Below are 24,314 nucleotides of genomic sequence, written 5' to 3' on the forward strand. Positions count from 1 at the left end.
TAAACATGCGTTCTGCTGCGTTTGTTGTGCATTGGCTATTTGGCCTCCTTTTTCAGTTTTTTTTTCTAGTCGGGTTTTCCAGGCTCAGACACGTACACCACACTCTTGCTTGCATAAGCGCAGCTCATCTAACCGTTCTCGTGAGTTGGGGTGTGTGGTGTAGTGTGTGTTGTGTTGTGCGTTCAGATATTATAACTTGTACCGCAGTGTGAAGGCCTTAGAAAACGGCAGCTAACACATCCGTGGCCTGCCATGCGCTGATCACATGAATCGTATGTACTAAACTGCCCTCATCCTGAGTGGATAACGCGCGACCAAAACTACACAAGCAAAAGAAAGAACCGAAGAATTCACATGACAACATACAGTAACAGCGAGAACACACCCAAATCCTCGTTACGACTACCGGAACGAGCTGAGATGATTTCATCCCGAATACGCTACTCTGAGCACGTAATTTCGCCACAAGAACCAGGCAGGCATTCCGATTGCAATTGGTGATCAGTTGGCAGCCAACTCGGACGCGTTGCTCTCATCCATGAAAGCCTTCATCTCCGTGGCGAGCCTGCCGCAGTCGGGGAGCACGGGGAACAAGAAGAAGGTGTGAATGGCCTCGGGGAACTCCACCACCCGCACCGCCTTCCCCTTCCGCTGCAGCACGCCAGCGTACCGCCGCTGCCAGTCCTGCAGCGGGTCGAGCCCGCCGACCACCACCATCACCGGCGGGAATCCCTCCGCCAGGTCGGCGTTGTCGTCGGTCACGTGCGCGGCCGGGTGGTCCCGGTCGGCGCCCTCCGGCAGGAACGCCCTCCACGCCCAGTCCGAGCCCCGCATGGTCACCACCGGCGCCTTGCCATCCAGCCTCAGCTCCGCCTCGGTCCGCTCCTCGCCGCCAAAGTACGGCTGCACCAGGATGATGCCGGCGAGGCGGATGGGGTTGGAGGGAGGCGGAAAGGCGGCGGCGCTGGCCGTCGTCCAGCACCGCGCCACGTGGTGTGCGATGTTGCCGCCGGCGCTGTCCCCGGCGAGGAAGCAGCGGGAGAAGTCCACCGGAGCAGCGACGACGTCCGGGAGGCCGGTGGAGGCGAGGTGGCGGAGAACGTCCACGCCGTCTTCGTAGGCTGCGGGGTACCGGTGCTCGGGCGCGAGGCGGTAGTCGACGGACACGACGACGGCGCGGAGCTCGCGGCAGAGCCGCCGGCACATGGCGTCGTAGGGCGCCGAGGCCGCGGAGAGCAGCGCGAAGGCGCCGCCGTGGAAGTAGACGAGCACGGGGAGCGGCTGCGCCCCGGCCGCCTCCGACGGCGGCGAGAACACCCGTGCCCACAGGCCGCGCGCCGCGTCGACGTCGACGTCGGCAGACCGGACGCCGGACTTGTCCGGGCGCGCGCTGGCGCGGGCCCGGCGGTCGACGAGGTTGAAGAAGGAGCGGTTGACCTTGCCGTCGCTCCGCATCGTGACGCCGGCGGCCGCCACGAGGCCGAAGATCTGGAGCCGCACCGACCACGGCAGCGCCGGCGTGCGTGCCGCCGCCGTCTCTTGGTCGTTGCTGGCGCCTGCTTCCATCTCGCTCTTGCTCGTAGCTCGCGCGTTGGAATGGTACTGAAGCGCCGATGAAGTATTGCCGAGTACTGAGCCGCACGTTTCGTCTTGCAAGTTTCGATAGGTGACAATAATGTCACCCGGCCGTCAACAATCAATGGTCACATGACATCTTATCCTGCTCCTCGTGCTGGATGTGCCATCCACACATGCATCCGATCAAGCCAACGACACCTCAACCGATAGAATTCCATGAGGCGTCGTCGGCAGCGTACGGCTCCACGCGCCCATCGCCATCGCGGCTCGGCGTCCATGGCGGCGGCGAAGACGACCATCGGCGTTTGAGGAGGCGGCGGCGGGCCTGGTTGTTCCATGCAAGCCGCCACTTCATGGTTTCCAGCTACCCTCCGTTTCGTCCTTTCGTTTCTGCATTCTTCGACGTGGGCAGCTGGGTTGCATGAATGAAGTATGAATAAACAAATAAACACGCGAGGCAGCTGGTCTGGTAGGTGAGATTGGCCTTTCATTATCTCACGCGTCTCGACAGTTCCTTGTTCACATAATTGGTTTTTTAGAGCTTTTAAAATTCCTATCACATCGAATATTTAGATACTAATTAGAAGTATTAAACATAGACTAATTATAAAACTAATTTTATAGTTGGAGGCTAATTTGTGAGACGAATCTATTAAATCTAATTAGTCCATGATTTGACAATATGGTGCTACAGTAAACATGTGCTAATAATGGATTAATTAGGCTTAATAGATTCATCTCGTGAATTAGCCTCCATCTGTGTAATTAGTTTTATAATTAGCTCATATTTAGTTCTTCTAATTAACATCCGAATATTCGATGTGATATGAATTTTAATCCGAATTAAAGAACCAAACACCCCTCGTAACAAAAGCACTTTTGATGACAGACTCCACATCCGCGTGACAAATAACACATGAATCACGCACCTTGTTTCTTATGATTTTTTTTCCTACATGATCACACACAATAAACCAACAGAAACTCCAGTTCATCAATCATCACGCGGCGTCGGTCTTGGGCGGCGTGGCCCTGTGGCGGTCGACGAAGGCCTTCATGTCGTGCAACACCGTGGTGGCCTCGGGGATCTCTGGGAAGCCGTAGAACCCGTGGAACATGCCCGGGTACTCCGCCACCTCCACGGCCTTCCCCTTCCGCCGCAGCACGTCGGCGTACCGGCGCTGCCAGTCCATGAGCGGGTCGAACCCGCCGATCACCACCATGGCCGGCGGGAACTCCTCCGCCAGGTCGGCGTTCTCGTCGGTGACGTGCGCCGCCGGGTGGTCGCGCGTCGCGCCCACGGGCAGGAACGCCGTCCACGAGAAGTCGGAGCGCTTGAGGTTCACCACGGGCGCGACGCCCTCCAGCCTCAGCTCCGACTCCGTGCGCTCGACGCCGCCGAAGTAGGGCTGCACGGGGAAGATCCCCGCGACGCGGAGGCTCCTCGCCGACGCCTGCCACCGCGCCGCCCAGCGGTTGGCGACGTGGTGCACGATGTTGCCGCCGGCGCTCTCCCCGGCCAGGAAGCAGCTGGCGAGGTCGACGGGGACCTCGGCGCCGAGCCCCGGGACGCCGCCGCGGGCGTCGATGAACCGGAGCGCGTCGACGCCGTCGTCGTAGGCGGCCGGCCACCGGTGCTCCGGCGCGAGGCGGTAGTTGACGGACACGACGACGGCACCAAGCGCGGCGCAGAGGCGGCGGCACACGCCGTTGAAGGGCCCGATGGCGGGGGAGAAGAGCGCGAACCCGCCGCCGTGGTAGTAGACGACGACGGGGAGCGGGCGGTCGGCGGAAACGGGTGCGAAGACGCGCGCCCAGATGCCACGGGAGGCGTCCATGGTGACGTCGTAGGAGCGGACCCCGGACTTGTCGGGGCGCGGGTTGGCGCGCGCGCTCAGGAGGCGGTCGATGGCGCCGTAGAGGCAGCGGTTGACCGTGCCGTCGCTGCGCTCCACGGCGTCGATGGCCGCCGTCAGCCCCGCCAGCTGGATCCGCACCCACAGCGGCAGCGCCGGCCGCGTCGGCCGGTTGGCTTCTGCTCCTTGGTTGCCGGCCTCCATTTTTCTTGTTGCTTCTCCACTCCTCGTCTGCCTTGCTATGGTTCTGCTCGATCTATTTGCCCGGTCTCTGCTTGGACGTGCGATATATAGGCACAGCTTGGGTGTCTGGGCACGCTGGGAAGCCGAGTAAGTGAGATGGAATTGTCGGTCTGGCGAATTGAGATGCGTCTTTCTGAAAAGGTATAATTGGATCCATACCATAAAAAACAACACATCTCTAGATACTATACCATCCAAAGATTCATCTATAGAAATATAGTACCACCAAAAGATCATATTTGTTAGCAGCTTACCACTTCCGTCATCTCATGTCAAATGTGACCATTCTACCCTTACTAAAACAAGAATTATACGGCTGCAATCTATCCCTCGTTCCAGCAGCAAGAAATCTTAGAGAGGCTACAGCACATCTTTCGTTCCAGCAGTAAGAAATTGTAGAGATTCAATGGAGAGGAAAAAAATATTAGCTTTCATGAACCTCCGCAGGATCCATATGCCCCCAATTCTAGATTGATTCCCGAGCATTACAATATAGCATAGGGGCAGGATGCGGAGGAAGTGGAAGCAATGGCCTGTAGAGAGGGGCACATGCTAGCAGCAGAGTGGTGTAGAAAGAAAGTGATCCTGGAAACAGGTTGCAGCTCTCTAGCGGGGATGCTCCAAGATCGAGAGGGTTACAAATCGCGGTTGCGGTTCATTATCAAAGAAGCCCAAGATACAGGGTGTAGCTTGCCGGCATGGTTGGTAGAACATACGAAGAGAGGGCAAAATGGTGTAGGGCAAAATGGTGTAGCTCACGAGCTTGCTCAATTGGCGAAGCGAATTGGACTTACAGCTATGTGGTATTTGTGTAGTCCAGCGTGTGTTGAGCAACTTATTGCTCGTGATTGTAACTTTATTTTTAAGATGTAATAAAAGATCCTCTTTTCCTCGAAAAAAAGGAAGGTGATGGAGTGGTAGATAACTGTAGCTTGTAATCTATTGATGCTAAATTTCTAAAGTTGAATCTTTTAATGGTAAATATCTAAACATTGGTTCTTTTTTCCAAAAAAAGACATCCAATTCTTTCTCTGTTTTTTTTTTGTTGAAATGGAGTACGAATCCAATTCTTCCTTCTGAAAAGGGGTTTGGCGAATGCCGAGTTGTGATGGGACCTTCTGAAAACGGCAACGGAGAGGATCGCCACGTGAAGCTTGCGGACAGGAGTGCCAACACGTACGCTCGCGAGGCTGCGGCCGCGGCGCACGGCGAGATGTGCCCCGGCGGCTTCCGGCTCCGCGTTGACTGGGAGCAGACGCGGGGGTTGGCACGGCACGCGCCTCACGCTGTCGCTCTGGGACTGGTGGGAGTGCGATGCAAGACAGCAACGGCTCTGCTCAAACGACGAAGCAAAAGCTCAGATGCCCGGGAACTTCTCACGGCGCAGGCGGTGGCAGCTGACATTGACAAGAGCGGCCAATGCCTCACGTCGGTGCTTTCGTGCGGATCTCAGCGGCGGCGGCAAGTGTTGGATCTTTCGTGCGGTTCACCGCGCCGCCCAAGGACGCGAGGACGACGAGGGGGAGTCCACTGACTCTGACTGACTGGACTCTGCAGATCAGAGGACGATCCATCCTTCGACCTTGAGACGCACAACAACGGTCGGTAAGCTCAGGAGAATGGGATGCAGTAATCTGCCGACCAGTTTAGCATTCGACAGATGCTGCAGGGGCATAGTATTTTTTTTATTGCCTCAACTTTCAATTACAAAGCTGTAGTATCTGTGGAAGGGGAAGGAGAAGTCGAAGTCGTCATATGATCCGTGGTACTGCGGCATAACGTCGTGTCATCTCCTCTCACTATCAAAGGGTCCAAACTCACCTAAAGGCTAAACAAGTCATGGCCCCTGTAGCTCCCTGACTTTTGCAATGCAAAGTCAGAGAATCAAAATCCAGATCATGGAGTAGTGGAGTACTAGGGAAGGCAAAACTTAAATGAACGAGTACTAGGGAAGGCAAAACTTAAATCCGTGGCATTGACTCTTCTTTAAACAAAATATGACATGAACTCTGAACTAATCTACAACACCTACATGACACTTACCACCTTATATGAGCAAAAAAGAACCAAGATTGACAGAAGAAGATAATGCAGTGCCTTGAGCAACAAATTAGTACCATAAATTTGAAGCATTGCTAAAAATGACGGAACGACATGGTTGTGCAGCTGCTGGAGCTGGACAGTGCAGAAGCATACAGATCAAGGAAGCACTGCTACTGACTGCAAAACTAGATCCCAGAAATGTTTTTACTATCCTAGCATTACCATTACAAAGCTAGGGGCCACTCAAAGCCAAACGAATGATGTCTCTTGTGGTTCATAACTTAACAACGTTTTCACAACTCAAAACCAAAATCAAACATAAGAACTGGCTGGATAATGGCGCTTTGTTTGCTATTGACCATCTGCAGGCAATTATTATTCTACAACTCTCCATACAAATTCATACAATCTTGGAAACAAACAGCGACTAACCAGCCTGTGGATTAGGAACAGGATGGTTCACATTCCCCGCGAAAGTCCAAGAAACACAACAGCCGATGACATTTGCACTTTCAGATCCGCAATATCAACATCATGACCTCCTTCGACCAAGCCCCATCGATCAACCTGAGAGAATACAAGAACTATGAATAAAAGGCCAATGATTCTAAACAGCGGAGGAACATAATGGTTACGAGAGAAACACCTGGTGGTCTTCTTCTAGCCTGATCAACTCAATAGCCTCCTCAATTCCCAGCCTTTCTCTAAATATTGCAAGAGGGATCACCAGAGAATGGGCTGCTGCAGCCATAGCATCAATTGATGCCAATTCACAATCAGTTGTTTTCTTCAGAACACTTTCTACAGCCTTAGTGAGGCCCTCATCTTGCTTCCCCCCAAAAAAGGTTGTGTATACAACAGGCTTGAACCCAAATTCAGTGTTTACCCATTCCAGTATGGGATCAATTTTCTCCTTCTGCTTTTCTACAAACAGAAATTAAGCACATTAGGCAAACAGACATAATGACCAACAAAATAGATCTACCAGTAGCTTAAAACTCCATTCATCCATATGAACCTTATTTACCACACAGTCATGAGGAGCACAACTTACGATGAACTCCAATGGTCAGTTCACTGTCAGCAGGTGAGCGGCAAAACACCAAATCTTGATGAAATTTCTTCATCAAATTATCAATTACTTTGGTACGTGTCAAAGGAACTCTCTCCAATGCAGTGCAAGCAAGCTTCATGAGAGGCATTGTAAAAGGTCGAATTCCATCTGACTCCTGTCACAATAAGAAATTCAGGATCACTATCTATTGCTCGGGAAATTAAGAAAATAAAAGTAAGATAAGATCGGCAAATAAGGTAATTCAGAAATAACTCTGCAAGGTGGTAGCTTGTTAGGTGCTGGACGACAAATAAAGCAAGCTTCTCTAACATCTGTTGCCAGTTACAAGTCAGTTATAGAACATGTCAAGGCAGAAACTCTACCATGTTGCTAGAGATGCAGGAACAAAACTACCTCATTGATGGTACAATATCATGATGCTAAAGGAGTAACAGAATCAAGTTAATTGCTTTATAACATGATGATTTACTCAGATTAGAGCACTAGATACTTGTTCTGTTCAACCATTGCAACAAATGAGTAGCTTTTACAGGTCAGAAGATGTCCATGTAGGAGTATTTGAGCTTCATTGATGTCTAAGCAACTTTATTGGAGGAAATCAGCATGATTTCTCCTGCATTTGTAGAGACAAGTAGATAATAGAATAAGTATCAACAGTAGCATAAGGCAAGATGGAATAATGATAATCTACAGGATCAGACTAGGTGTTAATTAGCATCCTAATCATTTGTTTTCTTTTTGAAAGAAAATCATTCTAGTTATTGTACTCATGACACACCAAAAAAAAGAAGAAACAAAGCAATACTACCATGAAAAATCATATGATTTGAGTCCTCATTATTCAACGCCTCTGGATAGGAAGATGACACAATTTCATTTCAAATGCTGAACTAATAGTGACAACATTCTGTCATAATTCACTACTGCTCCAAGATGAACTAGGCTCGTGAGATCATGATGAATTGGGCTCAGACAGTTTCCATCCAAATCATTTGAAATTGCTTACAGATATGAACAGGCCAACACAAAATTTGGGAACCGGAGAAATTCACACTGCACTTTGTCCAACCATATAAAGAATACAGTAGAGGAGAGAGAGAAAGAGAGAGGGATTGGATCAGGACCTGGTACTCCCACTCGATTGCGATGGCCATGGCAAGTGCGCGCGAGGGCAGCTTCAACGGCCGCTTGGCCGGCGACTTGAGGGTGCGGTAGTCCAGCATCACGGTCCACCCGTTGCCGTCGTCGGCGAGGCGCATGGTGGCGTCGCGGTAGAAGCGCTTCCCGACCACGGACCCCGTCATGAACGACGTCGGCATCGCCACGGACGTCTCGTCCCGCGTCGTCACCGCCGCGGCGGCCGCCGGCTTCTTAACGTAGATCGCGCCGTCTGATCCACCTCCATTTCCCCCTCCTCCTCGCGCCTCCTCCCCTCCCGGAGAAGCCTCCGCCGCCGTGCCGAGCAGCCGGCCCCGCCAGCCGGCCACCCATCGCGGCAGGAGGCGGCGGCGGGCTGCGAGCGTCGCCATGGTCGGATCACCTGGGCCTTCCTCGCCCAGCTGTGTCGCTCGCTACTCGGTTACCAGTGCCCTACTAGAAGCAGTTTCAACCCATTTACAAATACGGCCCACATATTAGCCCATTTAGAAACGATACAAACCTTTTAGTCCATTAGCAACAACACCAGCCCAAGTTAGCCCGTTTTCCCATTCTAGGTGGCCCAGGGAAGCTTCCAGACGCGTCCAGCTTCGCCACGCCGCCGCGCACGGTGGCTTCGTCTCCAACACGGCGACGCATTAACCCCACCGATTCCGACGACCAATTCCCCCGGTCCCCACCTTTTTCTGGCGAACCCTGCACGCTTCCGCAGCCGCGTCGGCCACCGCGATCCCACCCCACGAGACCCAACACCGCAACTTCCCCGGCGTCGTGTATGCGCATACGCCGGCCGTGATCTGATCGGCGAAGGCGAAGCCCATGGCGGAGCCGACCCTCCTCGCGCCGGCCGCGCCGGACCCCTTCGCGGACCTCCCCTTCCCCGAATTTCAGGCGCCCGTTGACGGCGACGACTTCGCCTTCGAGGACTTCGATCTGGAGGATCTCGACCTCGACGTCGACTTCGACCTCGACCTCTTCGCCTCGGATGGGCAACTCTCGCAGCCGCCGCCGCTCGCGACGTCGTCTTCCTCGGCCGGATCTCCGGAGGGGGGATCGTCCTCTTCCGGCGGCGGCGGGGACGGCGGGGTGAGGAACGAGGAGTCCTCGGAGTCGTCTTCGAGGAGCGCGAGCGGTACGGACGGCATCGGCAAGGGGAAGGGGGAGGAGGACGAAGCGAAGCGGCGCGCGCGGCTGGTGCGCAACCGCGAGAGCGCGCACCTGTCGCGGCAGAGGAAGAAGCAGTACGTGGAGGAGCTGGAGGGTAAGGTGAAGGCCATGCAGGCCACCATCGCCGACCTCTCCACCAGGATCTCCTGCATCACCGCCGAGAACGCCGCTCTCAAGCAGCAGCTGGGTGGTGCCGCCGGAGCCGCCCCGCCGCCGCCGATGCCGATGTACCCCGCCGTGTACCCTTTGCCGATGCCATGGATGCACCCGGCGTATGCCATGCGTGGATCGCAGGTACCACTCGTGCCAATCCCTCGGCTAAAACCCCAGCAGCCAGCACCTGCTGCAGCAGAGCCACCTTCCAAGAAGGCTAGGAAGACCAAGAAGGTTGCAAGTGTCAGCCTCCTGGGATTGCTGTGCCTTGTGATGCTTTGTGGGTGTTTAATTCCTGCAGTAAATCGGATGAACGGCTCAGTTGATGCCGGAGAAGGTGCTGGATTTGGTCCATCTCATCATGGGAGGGTTCTGGCTGTTGAGGGTCCTCGTGATAGTGTCTCTGATAGTATTGATCCAAAGCCACCACAGGCTTCGAGCGAGACACTTCCAGCACTGTTGTATCTACCGAAGAATGGGAAGCATGTCAAGATCAATGGGAATCTTGTTATTAAGTCCATTGTTGCAAGTGAGAAAGCTTCTTCGCGAATGTCTGGCTATGATGGGAAGAGTCCTCGAAACCAAGGAAAGGAAGAAACTAGCTTGGCAATTCCTGGCTATGTGGCTCCATTGGAAGCTGGAGAGGTCATGGAATCAACTACAGGAATGAAAAATAAACTGATGGCTTTGGCTCCCACAGATGGAAACACGTATAGGGAGGATGATGGATTACTGCCGCAGTGGTTTAGTGAAGCAATGTCTGGTAAGATGCCATACAGTTTTTATACTTTGTATAATTTATAATGTTTTGTTATGTTTGGATTGGCCTACATACCATGTTGCTATGACACTTCGTGTGGTAATTTATACAAGTAGTGACATGTGAGGTCTGAAGATCAGCCGCTACTTGTTAAATACTGCTTTCAGGCTTAGCAAATAGGGTAACTAACACAGAGCGATATGGCAATATCATCCTCCTATTCTGAGTACTTAGCATTTAAAATGGTTTCCTTTGTACATGCTAAGTAATAGGAGGTTGATATGGGTGGGACAGAACATATTTGCATATATTACACTTGTATATATATCTTGTGCAGCACTGGAGTAATAGATCCTTCTTTGGGATCAGTCGACCACCTAGAAAGTAGCTACCATCATACCATGTGGACTGTTAGTAGGTTAGGTAAATAATTGTCATTATCAAAATTAGTTTATGGTGCATCAATTCTCGTATTGATGGTATGAGTATTTTTGGATAATTGAGTTGTAGCTTAGTGTTAGAAGCTTTGTTTCTCTATGAAAAAAGGGTAGTATGTTTTTAGGGATATAATATCTGCTGTGTTAGCTTCCTTAGTATAGTTGAATTCATTTGTACCTGTTATTAACTCTGCTTACTGTGGTTGTTTATTCCTTTGTTTACTAAAGGGCCTTTACTCATCCATCCATTTTCAGGTCCCTTGCTGAGCTCAGGAATGTGCACTGAAGTTTTCCAGTTTGATGTATCTCCATCCTCTGCACATGCAAATGGCATCGTTCCTGTCTACTCCAATGCCATGTCAAACTCGTCACAGAATTTTACAGAAAATCTTCCTTCTCGTCCTCACACAGTGAAGAACAGAAGGATTTCATACTCCGAGGCCATTCCTCTAAGAGGTTCAAAATCCAACGACACCGATCACCTCAAAACGACACCGAAGAATGAGAGCTTTGGCAGTACGAAGCCTGTTTCATCAGTGGTCGTCTCTGTGCTGGCCGATCCAAGAGAAGCTGGTGACGGGAACGGCGAGGGGAGGATCTCTTCTAAATCTTTGTCCCGTATCTTCGTAGTCGTTCTTATAGATAGTGTAAAGTATGTTACTTACTCTTGTGTCCTGCCGTTCAAAAGCCATAGCCCTCACCTGTAAGTCTGGGTTCTGGACTTCTGGAGCTGAGTATGTGTTCAGGATCTATAACATTAACTTGATAGTGGTTCTCGTGAGGAACTGATGTACTGTTTATGCTGATAAAAGTTGGACAGTTGGATTTTTTCATTCAAGCTTTACTGTGCTCCATGATGTGTTTTGGCCTTGTGCGATCATAATGCTATCCTATGTGCTACAATTTCAAAATGTAAGGTATTAGTAGTTTTGACTTAAGTCAAACTTTCCTAATTTTAACCAAATTTATAGAAAAATGTACTAACATTTATCACATCAAATTAGTTTCATTAAGTCTACTATGTAATATATTTTTATAATGCATTTTTTTGGTATTGTATATAAACTTGGTTATAATTACATGAATTTAATTTACGACAACAAACATCCTACATTTTTAAGTGTAATAATGAGGATAGGATAAGTTTAGCGATCACTGAAAATTGCCAAAAGAAAACAAAAGAATATACAGAACGCGTTCACATATCTCGGCCCACATGAAAAGCCCATCACACTCGTGGCCCACTAGCACTAATGCGTTGCAGCGAACTCCGTCCCGTACTCCCGTTGCCGTCCCCCTTGCTTTCGCTTCCAATCCACCGATCAGCCGCGGCTGCCGGCTCGTGTCCGTCTCCCCTCTCCCGGGTCCCGGTTCCTCGGCGTCTCGCTCGTCAACGCCAGCGCCGGCGCGCGCTCCCACCGCCGACCCGCGCACCTCGCCTTCGATTCCGCCGACACACGCGCTGCCGCAGGGGAGGACGGATCGGCGCTCCGCAGGTGCATCTCTTTCCGCGGCGCGCGGATCTAACTAGCTACTTTATCTTGCATTCAGTGGCGTGCGATAGTAGCTGGGGGACTCCTGCGGGCGGCTTTTGCGCGTAGGTCTTTTTCGTTGCGGATTATTGTGCAGTAATTTTGCTTGAAGAACCAATAGGATCGTGTATAATTTGGTAAGTGTAGGGCAGTAGTTTTGGGAGCTTTGTTAAATGGTCGTCGGTTGGAGAAGCCTCTTTATGTTTCCTCCATTAACTCGGGTGTACCACGCTGAAAAACAGAAAAAGGAATTCGGCCAGTGGTTCACTGTCGCACCACTTGAACCCTATCGGTAGAATTTCTATGCACAAAGTGCAAATTAATGACCGATCTGAAGAATTATAATGCACAGTTTTTGGTGTCTGTTACCAGAACAGTCTTTGTTCTGGCATGCTTGTTCCATTGTATTTTCACTCTGGAACTTATTTGTTCCTTCTCCAGCATACTTTGCGCTTGTATACGTGATTGATTAATTCAAATCAGACATTCAGCAAACATCTTTTCATAATCCATGTCCAATACAACTATAGGATTTCATTCTCAGCATTTTATATGATGTTAAGGTATCTACTACGCTTATCACGATAATAATTCAATATTCCAACCCTGGAGGTAATGAGTATGGTTTTTTGGAAGCAGAGATATTTCCCTCTGCTGCTGGCTCTATCTGTACTGATGGCCTTTAGGCATCTCGTTGGTGCAGGCTTGCAAGCATGTATATCCGAGTGAAGCGCAACAAGAGTACCTACTTCATTCAATGTGAACCAACAGAGACAACTTTGAGCATCAAACAGAAGTTGCATTTGCTAATAGATCAGCCTCCTAGTAATCAGCAGTTGGTCTTGTTGGCTAACAATGATGTGCTGGAAGACTCAAAGACATTGGCGGACCAAAAGGTGCCATATATTTAGCTGTTTCTGTACTCATTCTTCTAAATGATTTCATTTCACCCGTTCAGTCTCTACAGCCTATGCACAATCTCATAGAAACATCTGTCAAGTTAAGGCAGCTTGGTAATGCAGATAGTTAATTTGTGTAGTCACAATACAGTTTAGGGGCTGTTTGGATACGAGGTGCTAAACTTTAACAGTGTCACATCGGATGTTCGGATGCTAATTAGGAGAACTAAACATGAGCTAATTATAAAACTAATTGCAGAACCCTGTGCTAATTCGCGAGACGAATCTATTAAGCCTAATTAATCCATCATTAGCAAATGGTTACTGTAGCACCACATTGTCAAATCATGGACTAATTAGGCTTAATAGATTCGTCTCGCGAATTACACTCCATTTGTGCAATTAATTTTGTAATTAGCCTATGTTTAATACTCCTAATTAGCATCCAAACATCCGATGTGACAGGTGTTAAACTTTAATAAGGGGTATCCAAACACCCCCTTAATTTGTGTAGCCTTAGCATATTAAGTTTCTCTGAAGATTAAACCCACAACTTGTTTAATTCAGATTCCAGTTGCGTGACATTTTCTATTCGTACTTGTTCAGGTGGAAAATGATTCCGTTGTTGCATTGGCACTGAGAAAAGGTATACTGCTGACTTATTATTAATAATGATTTTGTCTATTTCCCCCCTTATCTTTCAGGTAGGGCTTTCAGCTTTGCGTTCTTTACTTTTCTTTTCTTTTCTCCGCTTGTTATGCTTACTCTTAGCATACCATTCTATGGCTATGATTATTGTCCACCAACTGCTTATTTTGTAGAAGTTGCCTTTATTATATATTAGGTCATCATTCGCTAATCATCCTTTATCTGTTTTCTGGACTGCGTGTTCAACTTACCGAATCATATTATTGCTGAGGCTAGGCTTTCCCTAGCAGCAACTTGCGCTTTTCATAGATTAAAAAAAAATCAATAAGAACCTATCATCACAAAGTTATTTATTGTAGCAGGTTGCCCCTAGTCTAAATAAAGTGCCTACTGATGCTAGTCATTTTCTAGTATCTCAACCGACGAAATGCATCTTCTTGCTTTACTCGTTTGCAAACGGGTTCCCCTTCCGTAGCTATTGCATTTTCAATCAGACAAGTCCTGACTGTAATATCTGTTCTTTCACCAGATGATGATGATTTTGAGGAAGTTTTCATCGCCAGGCCAGAGGATTTCATGTCATCATCGTGATGAAGATCAGTTCATCATATCTACAGGGGGACCAGGGTGCTTTCTCCGAGCGGATCCTGCTGCTTGCTCTATGTTGGTCCCTCTAGGATGTGGGATGTAGCTCAGTTGTCCCTCTGGGAAGAAAGATAAAACGTTATAAAGATCCCATACAACCATCGCGGATGGCATTAAGCTTTGATTTTGACGCACCAACTGATTCCGTGCACTCGTACCTAATTGTGTCAGTCCTGATGTTGGGATCAAACACACCTAATTGTCCTTTTGTACCAGCTCTGGCATGTGAGATCCATCTGTGCCCCCATCACCTAATACGCTTGCTGTTGCTGCTGGTCTTTCTGCTTGCCCGTTGCTTTGATTCAACTACGTTGTCGGTCACATTACTGAAAACGCATTAGGTTGCTAGCCATCGGTTCTTATTGAAGCTTGGATGATTTCATCTGGACTGACGTCATGTTTTTAATTCAGCAAAGTTTTAGCCTGCTCTAGTACACCATTGTAGCAGGCTTCGAATTGGACGTCAAGTGAAAATTTGCGAATGCGGTCCAGCGGGATAAATTATTTTAAACAATTCAAATTCAGAAGTCAAAGCACCAAGCATTTCCTTGTTAGAAAGGTAGCAGAGACGGCATTCGGTAGCTTGGGAGAGTTGGGTTTGGTGGCGGCAACTTTTTGAACGACGGCGTGGACAAGGATTTTGTTCACATATCAGGTTTTGTGTGACAGACGAAGGAAAGGAGAAGAGTAAAGTGCATTTTCATCCCACAACATTCTTGCGCGATTTGCCACTCTAATTTGGTTGCAGTTATCATCAACTAATAACCCGTGAGGCCACCTTGAGTCAATAACCGTAGGCTAGGATGTCAAACAAAACAATATATTGATAATTCAAGAGGGTGGCAGATTGCTAAATACCACCTCATGCATCCTAAATTACCATTTATTTTGATTTTTATACATATATAGCTTTTACTACGTATCTAAATACAGTATATATTTAGACAAAGCAAAAATGAACATTAATTTGGGATGGAGGGAGTACTAATAAAACAATAATGGGAATGATGTAACCCATCTTTTAACAAACAACAAAACTGAAGGTAAATTGGAGTAAAGAACGGAGTAATTGCAGCAATTGCCCATGTAACTAGAAAAAGGAAAAAAAAAAGAACAGCATTTGATGGCTTCAACTGGAGGAAATTACCGGTCTTTTGACCAAGTGCAGCGAACGCTCCGGCTCATTCATAGCCTTTGGTTTGGCGCTTTCGGAGTTTAAAGCGGCCTTGCTTAGGCACTAATCCTTCCACGGCCGCGTTTCAAACCATTTTAAAAAAGTCGAAGCACGGCGTCGTGTCTGATCCTCTTGTTTGGTTCTTGTTCGCGAGACCAAGCGATGCTAGGCAAAGTCGAACGAAAGAGATCGCGAGGACGAGGAGGAAATCTGCGTTGGCGCTGACGAACCAACCAGGTGACGACCCTTCTTCTCCGCCTCCCTCCGCGTGTTAGGTTGCTCACGCGATTTCGCTGCGGTTACAGCAGCTGCTTCTCTCTCTAGCCGCCGGCGACTGCTTCTGCGGGTGTCCAACGCGGCAAAGCCTACTCGGTTCGGCCAGCTGCGTGTGATCCCCTCGCGCCCGAATCTCTTAGGTTGGCTTTGGCGGCTGAGGTTTTGGGGGAGTTCTTTGCTTCATAGAGGCGTGTCAGCAGAGCTGAATCTCACCTCGAGTTTTAGTTAGCCGTACGTCTTCGGATCTTTCCTTTTCCTCATCTCATCTGGTGGGATTCATCTCCATTTTGGAGTTCATTCAAATCCCACCTGGGATTACGTCGGCGCGGCTGCCGTGGGATTCTCGGTGTCGCGAGTTTTGGTGAGAGATTCTTCCAGCATTTGGTGGAGCTTTCAAGTTTCATCTGCTCTTCTTCTTCTTCTCCATTATTGTACCAAATCCTATTCGAGGATTCCGTTTAATCTATTCTCTCAGCCTTGGGCCTCTTTGTACCCATCCAATTTGTTACTTGAAGCAGATTTGCGATTATCACGTCATGCATTGTGGAGCATGTTCCTTCTTTTATGAGCACCTAGCCGACTGTAACAATCTACATTTGATTTACCAGGATGCACTGTGATTCTTTCGCACATGGTGAGCTTCTGATGTCAATTAGGATTAAGCATGTTTCTCTGCTGCGCTCAAGTTGGAGAACAAGAAGCCAGCTTCGACAGTAGTTATCTGTCGCAAGCAGACAATGGTATAAGCCAGTGCTTCTGGACCCTGGTTATTTTGTCTCCAGTACTTTCTGGTACCTATGCCTGATCATTCGCATCGTGTTTGAGCTTGCAGCACCCATTTTCACTTAAGAGTTCGAAGGGAGCACCAATTCTGCCGCGACCGGTCTTTGTTTTCTTCGTTGCCTTATTTGGATTCTATGTATGCTACCTCTCCTTCAATCAGATAACACTGGAGAATAAAAGGGAAGGGAATAGTGGAGAAGAACAAAGGGCAAATATTTGCAGAAAGCCTCATGTGCCATATGAGGAGCTCCGTTACACGCACTTTCCAAAACCTAGGAGTTATAGCAGGTAACATCGCTGTGACAGTGAGGATAGATAGAATCTCTTTGTAGTCGTGGATTATGTAGTATAATTTGTGAGCGATGTTGATACTGTTTTACATTCTTCTGCAGGGGGGAATGCTCATGTACTCCTGTTCGATTCTTTGTAATTGTGTCTATGCAAAGATCCGGAAGTGGATGGTTTGAGACATTGCTAAATAGTCATCCTAACATTAGTTCCAACGGCGAAATCTTTAACAGAGTGGATAGAAGAGAAAATATCTCATCTATCCTACAAACACTTGACAAACTGTATAATTTGGACTGGCTCACCAGTGCAGCGAAGAATGAGTGCACAGCTGCATTTGGACTGAAATGGATGCATAATCAGGTACTTTGATATTGGGTTTTTTATGGTCCTTCTGAACATTTAGAAGGTTAGTTTGTATTTGATAGTTAAGCTTCTGAACTTTCTTTTTTTCTAAAGAAAAGAAACAGCATACCATGAGGTTATTCCAGTGGCAACTAACATTGTAATATAAACTACAGTTCCTGTGGGTGAAGTATGGGGAAACCTTTTTACATGATCTATTTTCCTTGAAAAAGTTTGAATGCTGTTAGAATTATAGATAGAATTCAACTGTGCCATACTGCAATAAGGATGCTTTTACTAAAGCTAAGGGACCAACTGCCAACTGCTCACATGCCTGCTGTTCTCAAAACTCTAGTCTGTACCAAGCATTCACCGTTCAAGCTTGCTAACTTGTAAAAATGATAATCCATGTTGATGCTTGTTCTGCCCATTTTATCAGGATGAGTGGAGTTATACTCATGCCTACCGGATGTTAAATATGTGCTTGGCAATAACTTCCAACATTGTGTTTTTCTAGGGAATTTTGGAAAATCATGATGATATAGTTAGTTATTTGAACAAGAAGGGTGTCTCTGTAATATTTCTGTTCAGGAGAAACACATTACGCAGGGTTATATCTGTGCTGGCCAACGACTATGACAAAGATGCTAAGCAGTTGAATGGAACTCACAAATCTCATGTTCACTCAAAAGAAGAGGTATCTTTGATGCACAAACAGTTTCAAATAGTTTACTGACTTAGCTTTGTTCTTTTGGGTCCCTTGTATCCTTTTGAGCATATTGCTGTCCGTAGCACATTTTACATGAGATGTGGCTTAGTCCATATATCATTTATTTTAGAACAAATTCGTGATTTTGATTATGGGAAAAGAGAACATTAAATCTGAACCGACATTGTACCATCAACTTACCTGATTCATTTTGAGCAGGCTGAGATATTAGCAAAATTCAAACCAGAGCTGGATACATCGACTCTGATCACAAATATCAGAAACATTGAGAAGGCCATCAGAGATTGCTTGGATCACTTCAAGAGTACACGGCACATGATGCTCTATTACGAGGATATAATCGGCAATAGCAATGTAACCTAACTCATTTAAATGCCCTAATGCAGGACCAACAAATTCTCAGGTTATCTGACATTATCTTTCTTCACGCAGGCACTTTCCCAGGTGCAGGAGTTTCTGAGAGTTCCGGTGAGGCCCCTGATGAGCAGGCAGGTGAAAATTCACACGAGACCACTGCCAGACCTCGTCAAGAACTGGGAGGACGTGAGCAGCAAACTGAACGGCACAGAGTTTGCTCACTTCCTTGATGGTTCAGATTACGTCAAGTGAGAGATACATATGCGAGCAGACTGGTTATTCACATTTGGAGTTGTAGTTGCAACATGCTTAGGATTCTTTTGTACAGATGAATTTGTAAAGAGCAGGGAATAAAGATTAAAGATGACGATCACATATGCTGATGGAATTGTACAAAATTTTCCTGGTTTTCCCTTTGTTCTGTAGCGTTACGATGACCACTAAGATTGTTCAGAATGTAGCTTAAAATAGCTGCATTTGATTATGGCAGTTTTCTATACCTCCCATAGACCACATTATATTCAATGCTTTGAATGAAGACACGGGGCACGGAAAATGGAAGATTCAAATTTACACCTCTTAATTTTGAGTTAGGAGCTCAAGATTGTAAGATTTTTGGTACCTGTTCCTTTCATGAAAGGCCAAACAAAGCCCAAAACTACACGAAAAATGACCACAAGGATCTACACTAATCAACTTCGGTAAATTCTTGTACAAGGACAAAATGCTGCTCAAAACATGTTTACATGTAACAAGTACAACATCACTGAGCTCAAGCAAACACAATGGTGCACAAATGAGTGCTTCCATCTTAGCAGTGGAAGACTATTGACGCCGTCTCTTTATCCTCTCAAGGGCACCCAGCTGCTCATTCTCTTGGGCACCAGAGCTTTCCTCCTGGCTCTCAGCGGCTCTCTTGCCGAGCTCGCCAAACACAGCAGCTGGAACACTCTTCTCTGCAATTTGTACATCCGGCTCCTCGTCGTCGCTCTCATCGGGCAGCTCAATATCCTCATTGTTACCAGCTTGTTGCCTGCTGCTCTCAGCCTGCGCCTCTACTCCAGCACTGACAAAGCTCATCATCCTGTTAGCGGAGGCTGGGGCAGTGCTTTGCGCTGCAGAAGGTGCTGTGGATGGTCCAGGAGCTAGTTGCCTTTCCAAGGCTGCCATCTCGTCCTCAGGAACGCCAGCACGCTTCAGAGTGTCGACTGCCTCATCCAGGTTTAGCCTCTGATCCCTCTGCATCAAGTACTCCGGTAGTATGAAATGTGTCTGCACAACATAAGTCAGTATGAATTTGTGATACAAGGCAAGGGTATGTGTTCATGTCAGACTGCAGATTAAATTGATTGGTGTGACATACCTGACTGCGACTAGCAGCCACTGTACGTTTGATACGAAGCATCTCCCTAAAAGTGTCTTCGTTACCATGCTGGATCTCAAAGTCATTCCACTTCTTCCAAAAGTCAGAATTGTTTGGATCAGCATAGTTGGATGCGTGCACATAGATAGCACGCGAGCGGTCAATTTCTCCAAGGCTTCTTTCTAGCTCAGCAAATTTCATGCACATTGTCAGAACATCTCTGTCTGGGAGCCCAGATTCAATTGCTTGCTGCAAACGTGACAACAAAGATAGCAGAGCAAAGTTAGCATCAAAACCAAAGTTAGCATCAAAACTATCTGTAAACCAGTGAAACATTTGAAAATACTGAAGACACAACCATGCTAAATCTGGAATGTAGAGTTTACAACAAAATAGGCATCCGGAATTCTAGATTTTTTTCCTAGGCAGATGGGTAAGAGCGAGTATGGAAGAACCATGTATACTAAATCCAAGCAGTTACTAATTAGTAGATTCACTTGCCGAAATGTTGTAGCAAAACTAGATTCGATACTGCCAGAGTGCAATTCTATAAAAAAAAACTACAAGACAACAATCAAAAGCAGAAGGCAGGATTCCTAGACTGAGCATAGAAGAAACATTTATATTAGTTTATCCAGGTACTAAGCAATAAAAACCAGCATTAACAAGATTAGATCTATACCAATTTCTTTCATACACTACAAATCACGCCTTGAAACAAAACTAGATTTCAAAACAAGAATATAATACAGAAAGTGTAGCAAAAAACAATAAGATACCAATCACAAGCCGAAGCCAAAGAAGGATAGTGTGTTACCTCGTATATTTGTCTTGTCCTTGGAACGCCGAACAGCTCAGCAGCACGTGCTATATAGATTTCATACATGGCCATTTTTTCACTGTTAGGAACAGCCCTTACAGCTTCATCATAAACATTCATAGCACGTTTTGCAAGACCATAGTCTTCCTCCAGTTTGGCCCATTGTAAATATAGGGGCTTCTTTTCATCTGGAGGAGCCTGATCAAAAGAAGCAAAGTGTAAGTACAGGAGCAAGATTTCATCTAAAAAAAGTACAGGAGCAAGATATTGGAAGTAACTTTCTAAAGAAATTAATACTGAAAGCAGGAAAATAAAAGGTACCAGTGTCTAAACAAGCCAATCAAGCACAAAGAATAATATGACATAAAATCAACAGGCAGCGAGGGTCACATGGTAAGAGGAGAATCACAAAAACAAGTGCAGTTTGCAATTAAAGAAACTTCCCATGGTGCTAAAATTGCATTAACAATCAAGTATTTTTCATGGCATGCGAAAATGATGAATTTGAGTAGCATATAACCACAAAAACCTTTTAGGCTTAGGCAAGAATGCATGCAACAAGGCATGGGAGTAACTTTACATACCTGTTGGACAGCTTCATGGAAAAGCTCTCTTGCTCGTTCTAACTTGCTTCTCTTGTATCTCTGTACAAACTTTGTAAGGTAGGTCACCCAGATGGCCTTAACATGGGGATACTTGAATATTTTCACGCCCCTTTCATACACTTTAAATGCATCTTCAAAATACCTGTGCTCCTGTTGGCAAGAGAAACAGTAAAACAAACATAATATTAGCAAAAATATATTTGAACTTCAGACATGTAGACTTTGGACAAAGATCTTACCTCAAGAAGATATGCATAATTGAGTATTATCTGAGGAGTAGCAATTCGTAAATCCAATATTCTCTCATAAACGGCACGGGTAGAGTCCAAGGTTCCAAGGCTCTCCTCCAGATCAACGTAAAAGCTCCACAGTTTCAAAGATTTGTGTACTTTCATTTGGACAGGTTCGTTCCCCTCAGCAGCAGCTGCATGAATCATATAGTTAGCAAGAATGATATGTAAAATACACAGGAAAATGGGAGATTAACACAATCAAACAGAATAAATATACCTCGCCGTTTAACCTCGACAGAGGGCTCTGCTGTTGCTTGCCTCATCAGCTCAATAGCCTTGTCAAAATTGCTGTGTCGCAGCTCCATTTCCGCCCATTCACACCAGATACTGGCTAAGTGGTCAACTGCCTTATAATTCACTTGAGTAGCCCGTTTGAAGATATCTTCAGCACTATCTAGACGACTGTGTTTCTCATACATCTTTGCAAATGCTACCCATAGAGTATGGGGTTTCCCAACTGCTTTCATTGGGTCCACGGTTTTCACGGCCTCAACATAGGTCGCTACTTGCCTTGCAGGATCCTTCTCAAAAAGTTTCACCCTCCTGCAAATATTATTGCATTGTTAGCCAATTACATCAAGCTAGAGAACACCAAAGGACAATGTTCATTAATCATCAGTATGCTCAGAATAGAGAACATCTGGACACTACATGTTCGCATCACACAATATCACTTCTTTAAAGGTTTGCAATCACTAAAGAATCACTAACTTGCCCAACTATAGAGAAACTGCATAAGTACTTACAACTATGTGCTAGGATATCAAATTAACACACAAATACCTACCATAGTTTGTTTTGGAAAGGGGCAAAACATTGTTGCCAGTTGCAATGATAGTAACTCTGGGGATAATGTAACTGGTTTCTCAAGAATTTTACAACTAAAATTGATGGCACTAACCTACAATCTAGAATATCGATAACCTATCTTGTCCAAATTTCTCACAAAGATCTACTGGAAATGATGAAAGCAGGACGCATTTGAAGGGCAACATGAGGTGAATAACCCCTCAGGCATATTATGGGTGACTAGCTTAATCTGCACACATCCAATTAACTAGTCTGCATAGAAAACACAGTTAATGAAATTGAGGTGCTACAAATCTCACCTGTGCCACTCCTCCACGTTGTGTGGGTTCTGTCGCAACAGCACACTGCTAAGAAGCTCTGGTCTGCGATCCAACAGCCGCTCAAACCTTGCCATCCTCAAATCAGTATCGTCCTCATCGTTCAACCAGAATTCCTCGAGGAATTTCTTCGATAGTTTATCCATCCCATTTTTCCTGCTCCCTCCCTCATCCTCATCCTCAGCCCCTTCTTCCTCGGCAGCCTCCAGCTTTGCTGCAAGCATACTCTGCTCAAACTGTGTATATGCCTCAAACACCACGCTGAACTCCTTCACGGTAACAACCGATGAAACACCCTCCTCAAATACATCTCTAGCTTTTTCGAAAAGGCCTCTCCTGACATAGTAATCAGCCAGCGAGGTCCAAAGCTTGCCAACCTCGTCTGTGAACTTCCGAATCCCACCCCGCAGGATGGCGTCCACCTTGAGGCCAGCAACCTCATCAGCATGCTTGGTGAGGATCTCGCAGAGCTCGAGCCAGAGCTGGTGCCTGGTCTTCCCCTTGACAGAGCGGAAGCCATCATCATTGAGCACGGAAGCCAGTCGGTCAGCAGCCTCTTGCCAGCGGTTTGCAGTTATGAGGAAATTGATGAAATCCTCTGCGTGGGAGGGGTCGAACTGGAGGTAGCGGCGGAACACCCGGAGCGACGTCTCGACCGGGCAGGCCGGGAGCGACGCGAGGCGCAGGTACAGCGGCCAGATGCGGTCGTGCTGCGTCACCGGCAGCGCGCGCAGGGCGCGGTCGAAGGCGCGGCGCGAGCGCGTGAGCAGGCGCTGGTCGAGGAGCGACGTGAGGTAGAGGACCCAGATGCGCGGCATCTTGTGCATCGTCGCCAGCGCACGCTCGAAGGTGTTGTTGAGCGACGAGTAGGCCGGGTGGTCGATGGGGTGGGGGCGCGCGTGGTCGAGGCGCTCGCGGAGGTAGGCGTGCCAGAGCTTGTAGCTCCCCGGGAGCGCCTTGAGCGCGCGCTCGTAGATGACGGCGCGCTTGGAGAACGGCGCGGCGGCGCGCGCGACGAGGTAGCGCCACCACCCCTTGAGCTTGAACGGCTCCCGGAGGATCTCCTCCTCGTAGGGCAAGTCGTCCTCGGACGGGTACAGCTCCGGCGAGATTCCGACGGCCGGGGTGGCCGCGGCCTTTGCCGCCGCCGACGCCGACGCCACAGCCACCGGACCCGCCGCCGACGGCATCCTCGCGCCGGGATTGGGCTCGCTAGGGTTTACGATTCCGCCGCGTTACGGTGGGGAGAGTTTCAGTGGCGAGGCGTATCAGTCCGGGGGAGACGGGCGAGGCGGGCGGGTCCCCGGGTGTGGATTCGCACAATGCCGACGCGGGCTCGGCGTTTTTTGATGGGCCGTGGGCGCGGGGTTGGATCCGTTTCGGGCCCGGGGTGGAAACAGTGACGGCGGCGGTGTGGGATGCCTTTTTTGGCAGCGGGCTGAGTTTTGAACGGTCGGTCAGAGCTGATTGATGGCAAAGGCAAACATCTTTTCAAAAAAATTTCTATACATACACTGTGACCACTTCAGTTGCTATACTCTCCCCCCCCCCCTTCCCAATATTTTTTCTTCGTACACCTGAAAAACTCCATGTAAAACAGCATTTTGGCTTGCGAAAAAGCCCCAGTGAAAATCAGATGGGGACGCCCCCCCATCTAAAAAAAACTTCAGTTGTGATTTTGTAAAACTAAGGATGATTTTAGAAAATTTTATTGGCAACGTGGACCCCGGGCAGCACCTGACCTAATCGTGCTTTCATAGTGGTAACTCAAAAACTTATAAAATTTTGAACTAATCCTTTTTTAAGCCTGCTCTAAGCTAAATTTTTAGCGATCCCATGGACCAAACACACCCTTACTATGTAAGGTCAACGGCTACATACTTGATCGTCTCTTGCACCAACCCTACTATAAAAACGTGAGCAAGATACAGAACGTGACAAATTCCAAGTCAGAAAATG

At 47.6% G+C, this 24,314-nt stretch overlaps 6 protein-coding genes across 9 annotated transcripts; 2 read left to right on the plus strand and 4 right to left on the minus strand.

The window, feature by feature from the left end:
- Window positions 1-333: 333 nt before the first annotated feature.
- LOC117844781 (probable carboxylesterase 18) lies at window positions 334-2,288 on the minus strand. The gene has a single exon (XM_034725569.2). The coding sequence runs from the start codon at window positions 1,564-1,566 to the stop codon at window positions 502-504; it is 1,065 nt and encodes a 354-aa protein (XP_034581460.1). The 5' UTR covers window positions 1,567-2,288; the 3' UTR covers window positions 334-501.
- A 155-nt stretch (window positions 2,289-2,443) lies between these two features.
- Window positions 2,444-4,420, minus strand: LOC117842692 (probable carboxylesterase 18). The gene has a single exon (XM_072291669.1). The coding sequence runs from the start codon at window positions 3,912-3,914 to the stop codon at window positions 2,580-2,582; it is 1,335 nt and encodes a 444-aa protein (XP_072147770.1). The 5' UTR covers window positions 3,915-4,420; the 3' UTR covers window positions 2,444-2,579.
- Window positions 4,421-5,775: 1,355 nt separating this feature from the next.
- LOC117843829 (uncharacterized) lies at window positions 5,776-8,362 on the minus strand. The gene is made up of 4 exons (XM_034724546.2): window positions 7,920-8,362; window positions 6,775-6,949; window positions 6,367-6,644; window positions 5,776-6,287 (listed from the first exon to the last, which is right to left on the minus strand). Exons 1-4 carry the CDS (start codon window positions 8,322-8,324, stop codon window positions 6,180-6,182), a joined length of 966 nt encoding a protein of 321 aa, XP_034580437.1. The 5' UTR covers window positions 8,325-8,362; the 3' UTR covers window positions 5,776-6,179.
- Window positions 8,363-8,543: 181 nt separating this feature from the next.
- Window positions 8,544-14,472, plus strand: LOC117843830 (bZIP transcription factor 60). 3 transcript variants are annotated; one of them, XM_034724549.2, is made up of 5 exons: window positions 8,544-10,036; window positions 10,726-11,122; window positions 12,706-12,898; window positions 13,508-13,547; window positions 14,079-14,472. In XM_034724549.2, the coding sequence occupies exons 1-5, from the start codon at window positions 8,773-8,775 to the stop codon at window positions 14,138-14,140; spliced, it is 1,956 nt and encodes a 651-aa protein (XP_034580440.1). In that variant the 5' UTR covers window positions 8,544-8,772; the 3' UTR covers window positions 14,141-14,472. The 3 variants fall into 3 exon arrangements, with proteins under 3 accessions (XP_034580440.1, XP_034580438.1, XP_034580439.1); XM_034724547.2 differs by lacking the exons at window positions 8,544-10,036; window positions 10,726-11,122 and adding an exon at window positions 11,768-11,966 and having other exon boundaries at window positions 12,689-12,898; XM_034724548.2 differs by lacking the exons at window positions 8,544-10,036; window positions 10,726-11,122 and adding an exon at window positions 11,770-11,966.
- Window positions 14,473-15,400: 928 nt separating this feature from the next.
- On the plus strand, window positions 15,401-18,557 carry LOC117843828 (uncharacterized). Of its 2 annotated transcripts, none has more exons than XM_034724544.2 (7): window positions 15,401-15,605; window positions 16,253-16,384; window positions 16,477-16,715; window positions 16,820-17,078; window positions 17,578-17,757; window positions 17,989-18,144; window positions 18,223-18,557. In XM_034724544.2, the coding sequence occupies exons 2-7, from the start codon at window positions 16,382-16,384 to the stop codon at window positions 18,397-18,399; spliced, it is 1,014 nt and encodes a 337-aa protein (XP_034580435.1). In that variant the 5' UTR covers window positions 15,401-15,605; window positions 16,253-16,381; the 3' UTR covers window positions 18,400-18,557. The 2 variants fall into 2 exon arrangements, with proteins under 2 accessions (XP_034580435.1, XP_034580436.1); XM_034724545.2 differs by lacking the exon at window positions 15,401-15,605 and adding an exon at window positions 15,630-16,005.
- Window positions 18,558-18,698: 141 nt separating this feature from the next.
- Window positions 18,699-23,648, minus strand: LOC117843827 (uncharacterized). The gene is made up of 7 exons (XM_034724543.2): window positions 22,338-23,648; window positions 21,446-21,771; window positions 21,175-21,359; window positions 20,915-21,085; window positions 20,328-20,528; window positions 19,511-19,759; window positions 18,699-19,419 (listed from the first exon to the last, which is right to left on the minus strand). Exons 1-7 carry the CDS (start codon window positions 23,543-23,545, stop codon window positions 18,973-18,975), a joined length of 2,787 nt encoding a protein of 928 aa, XP_034580434.1. The 5' UTR covers window positions 23,546-23,648; the 3' UTR covers window positions 18,699-18,972.
- Between the last annotated feature and the right edge of the window lie 666 nt (window positions 23,649-24,314).

Source organism: Setaria viridis, chromosome 2, assembly GCF_005286985.2.
Source record: "Setaria viridis chromosome 2, Setaria_viridis_v4.0, whole genome shotgun sequence".
In the NCBI taxonomy this organism is placed as follows: domain Eukaryota; kingdom Viridiplantae; phylum Streptophyta; class Magnoliopsida; order Poales; family Poaceae; genus Setaria; species Setaria viridis.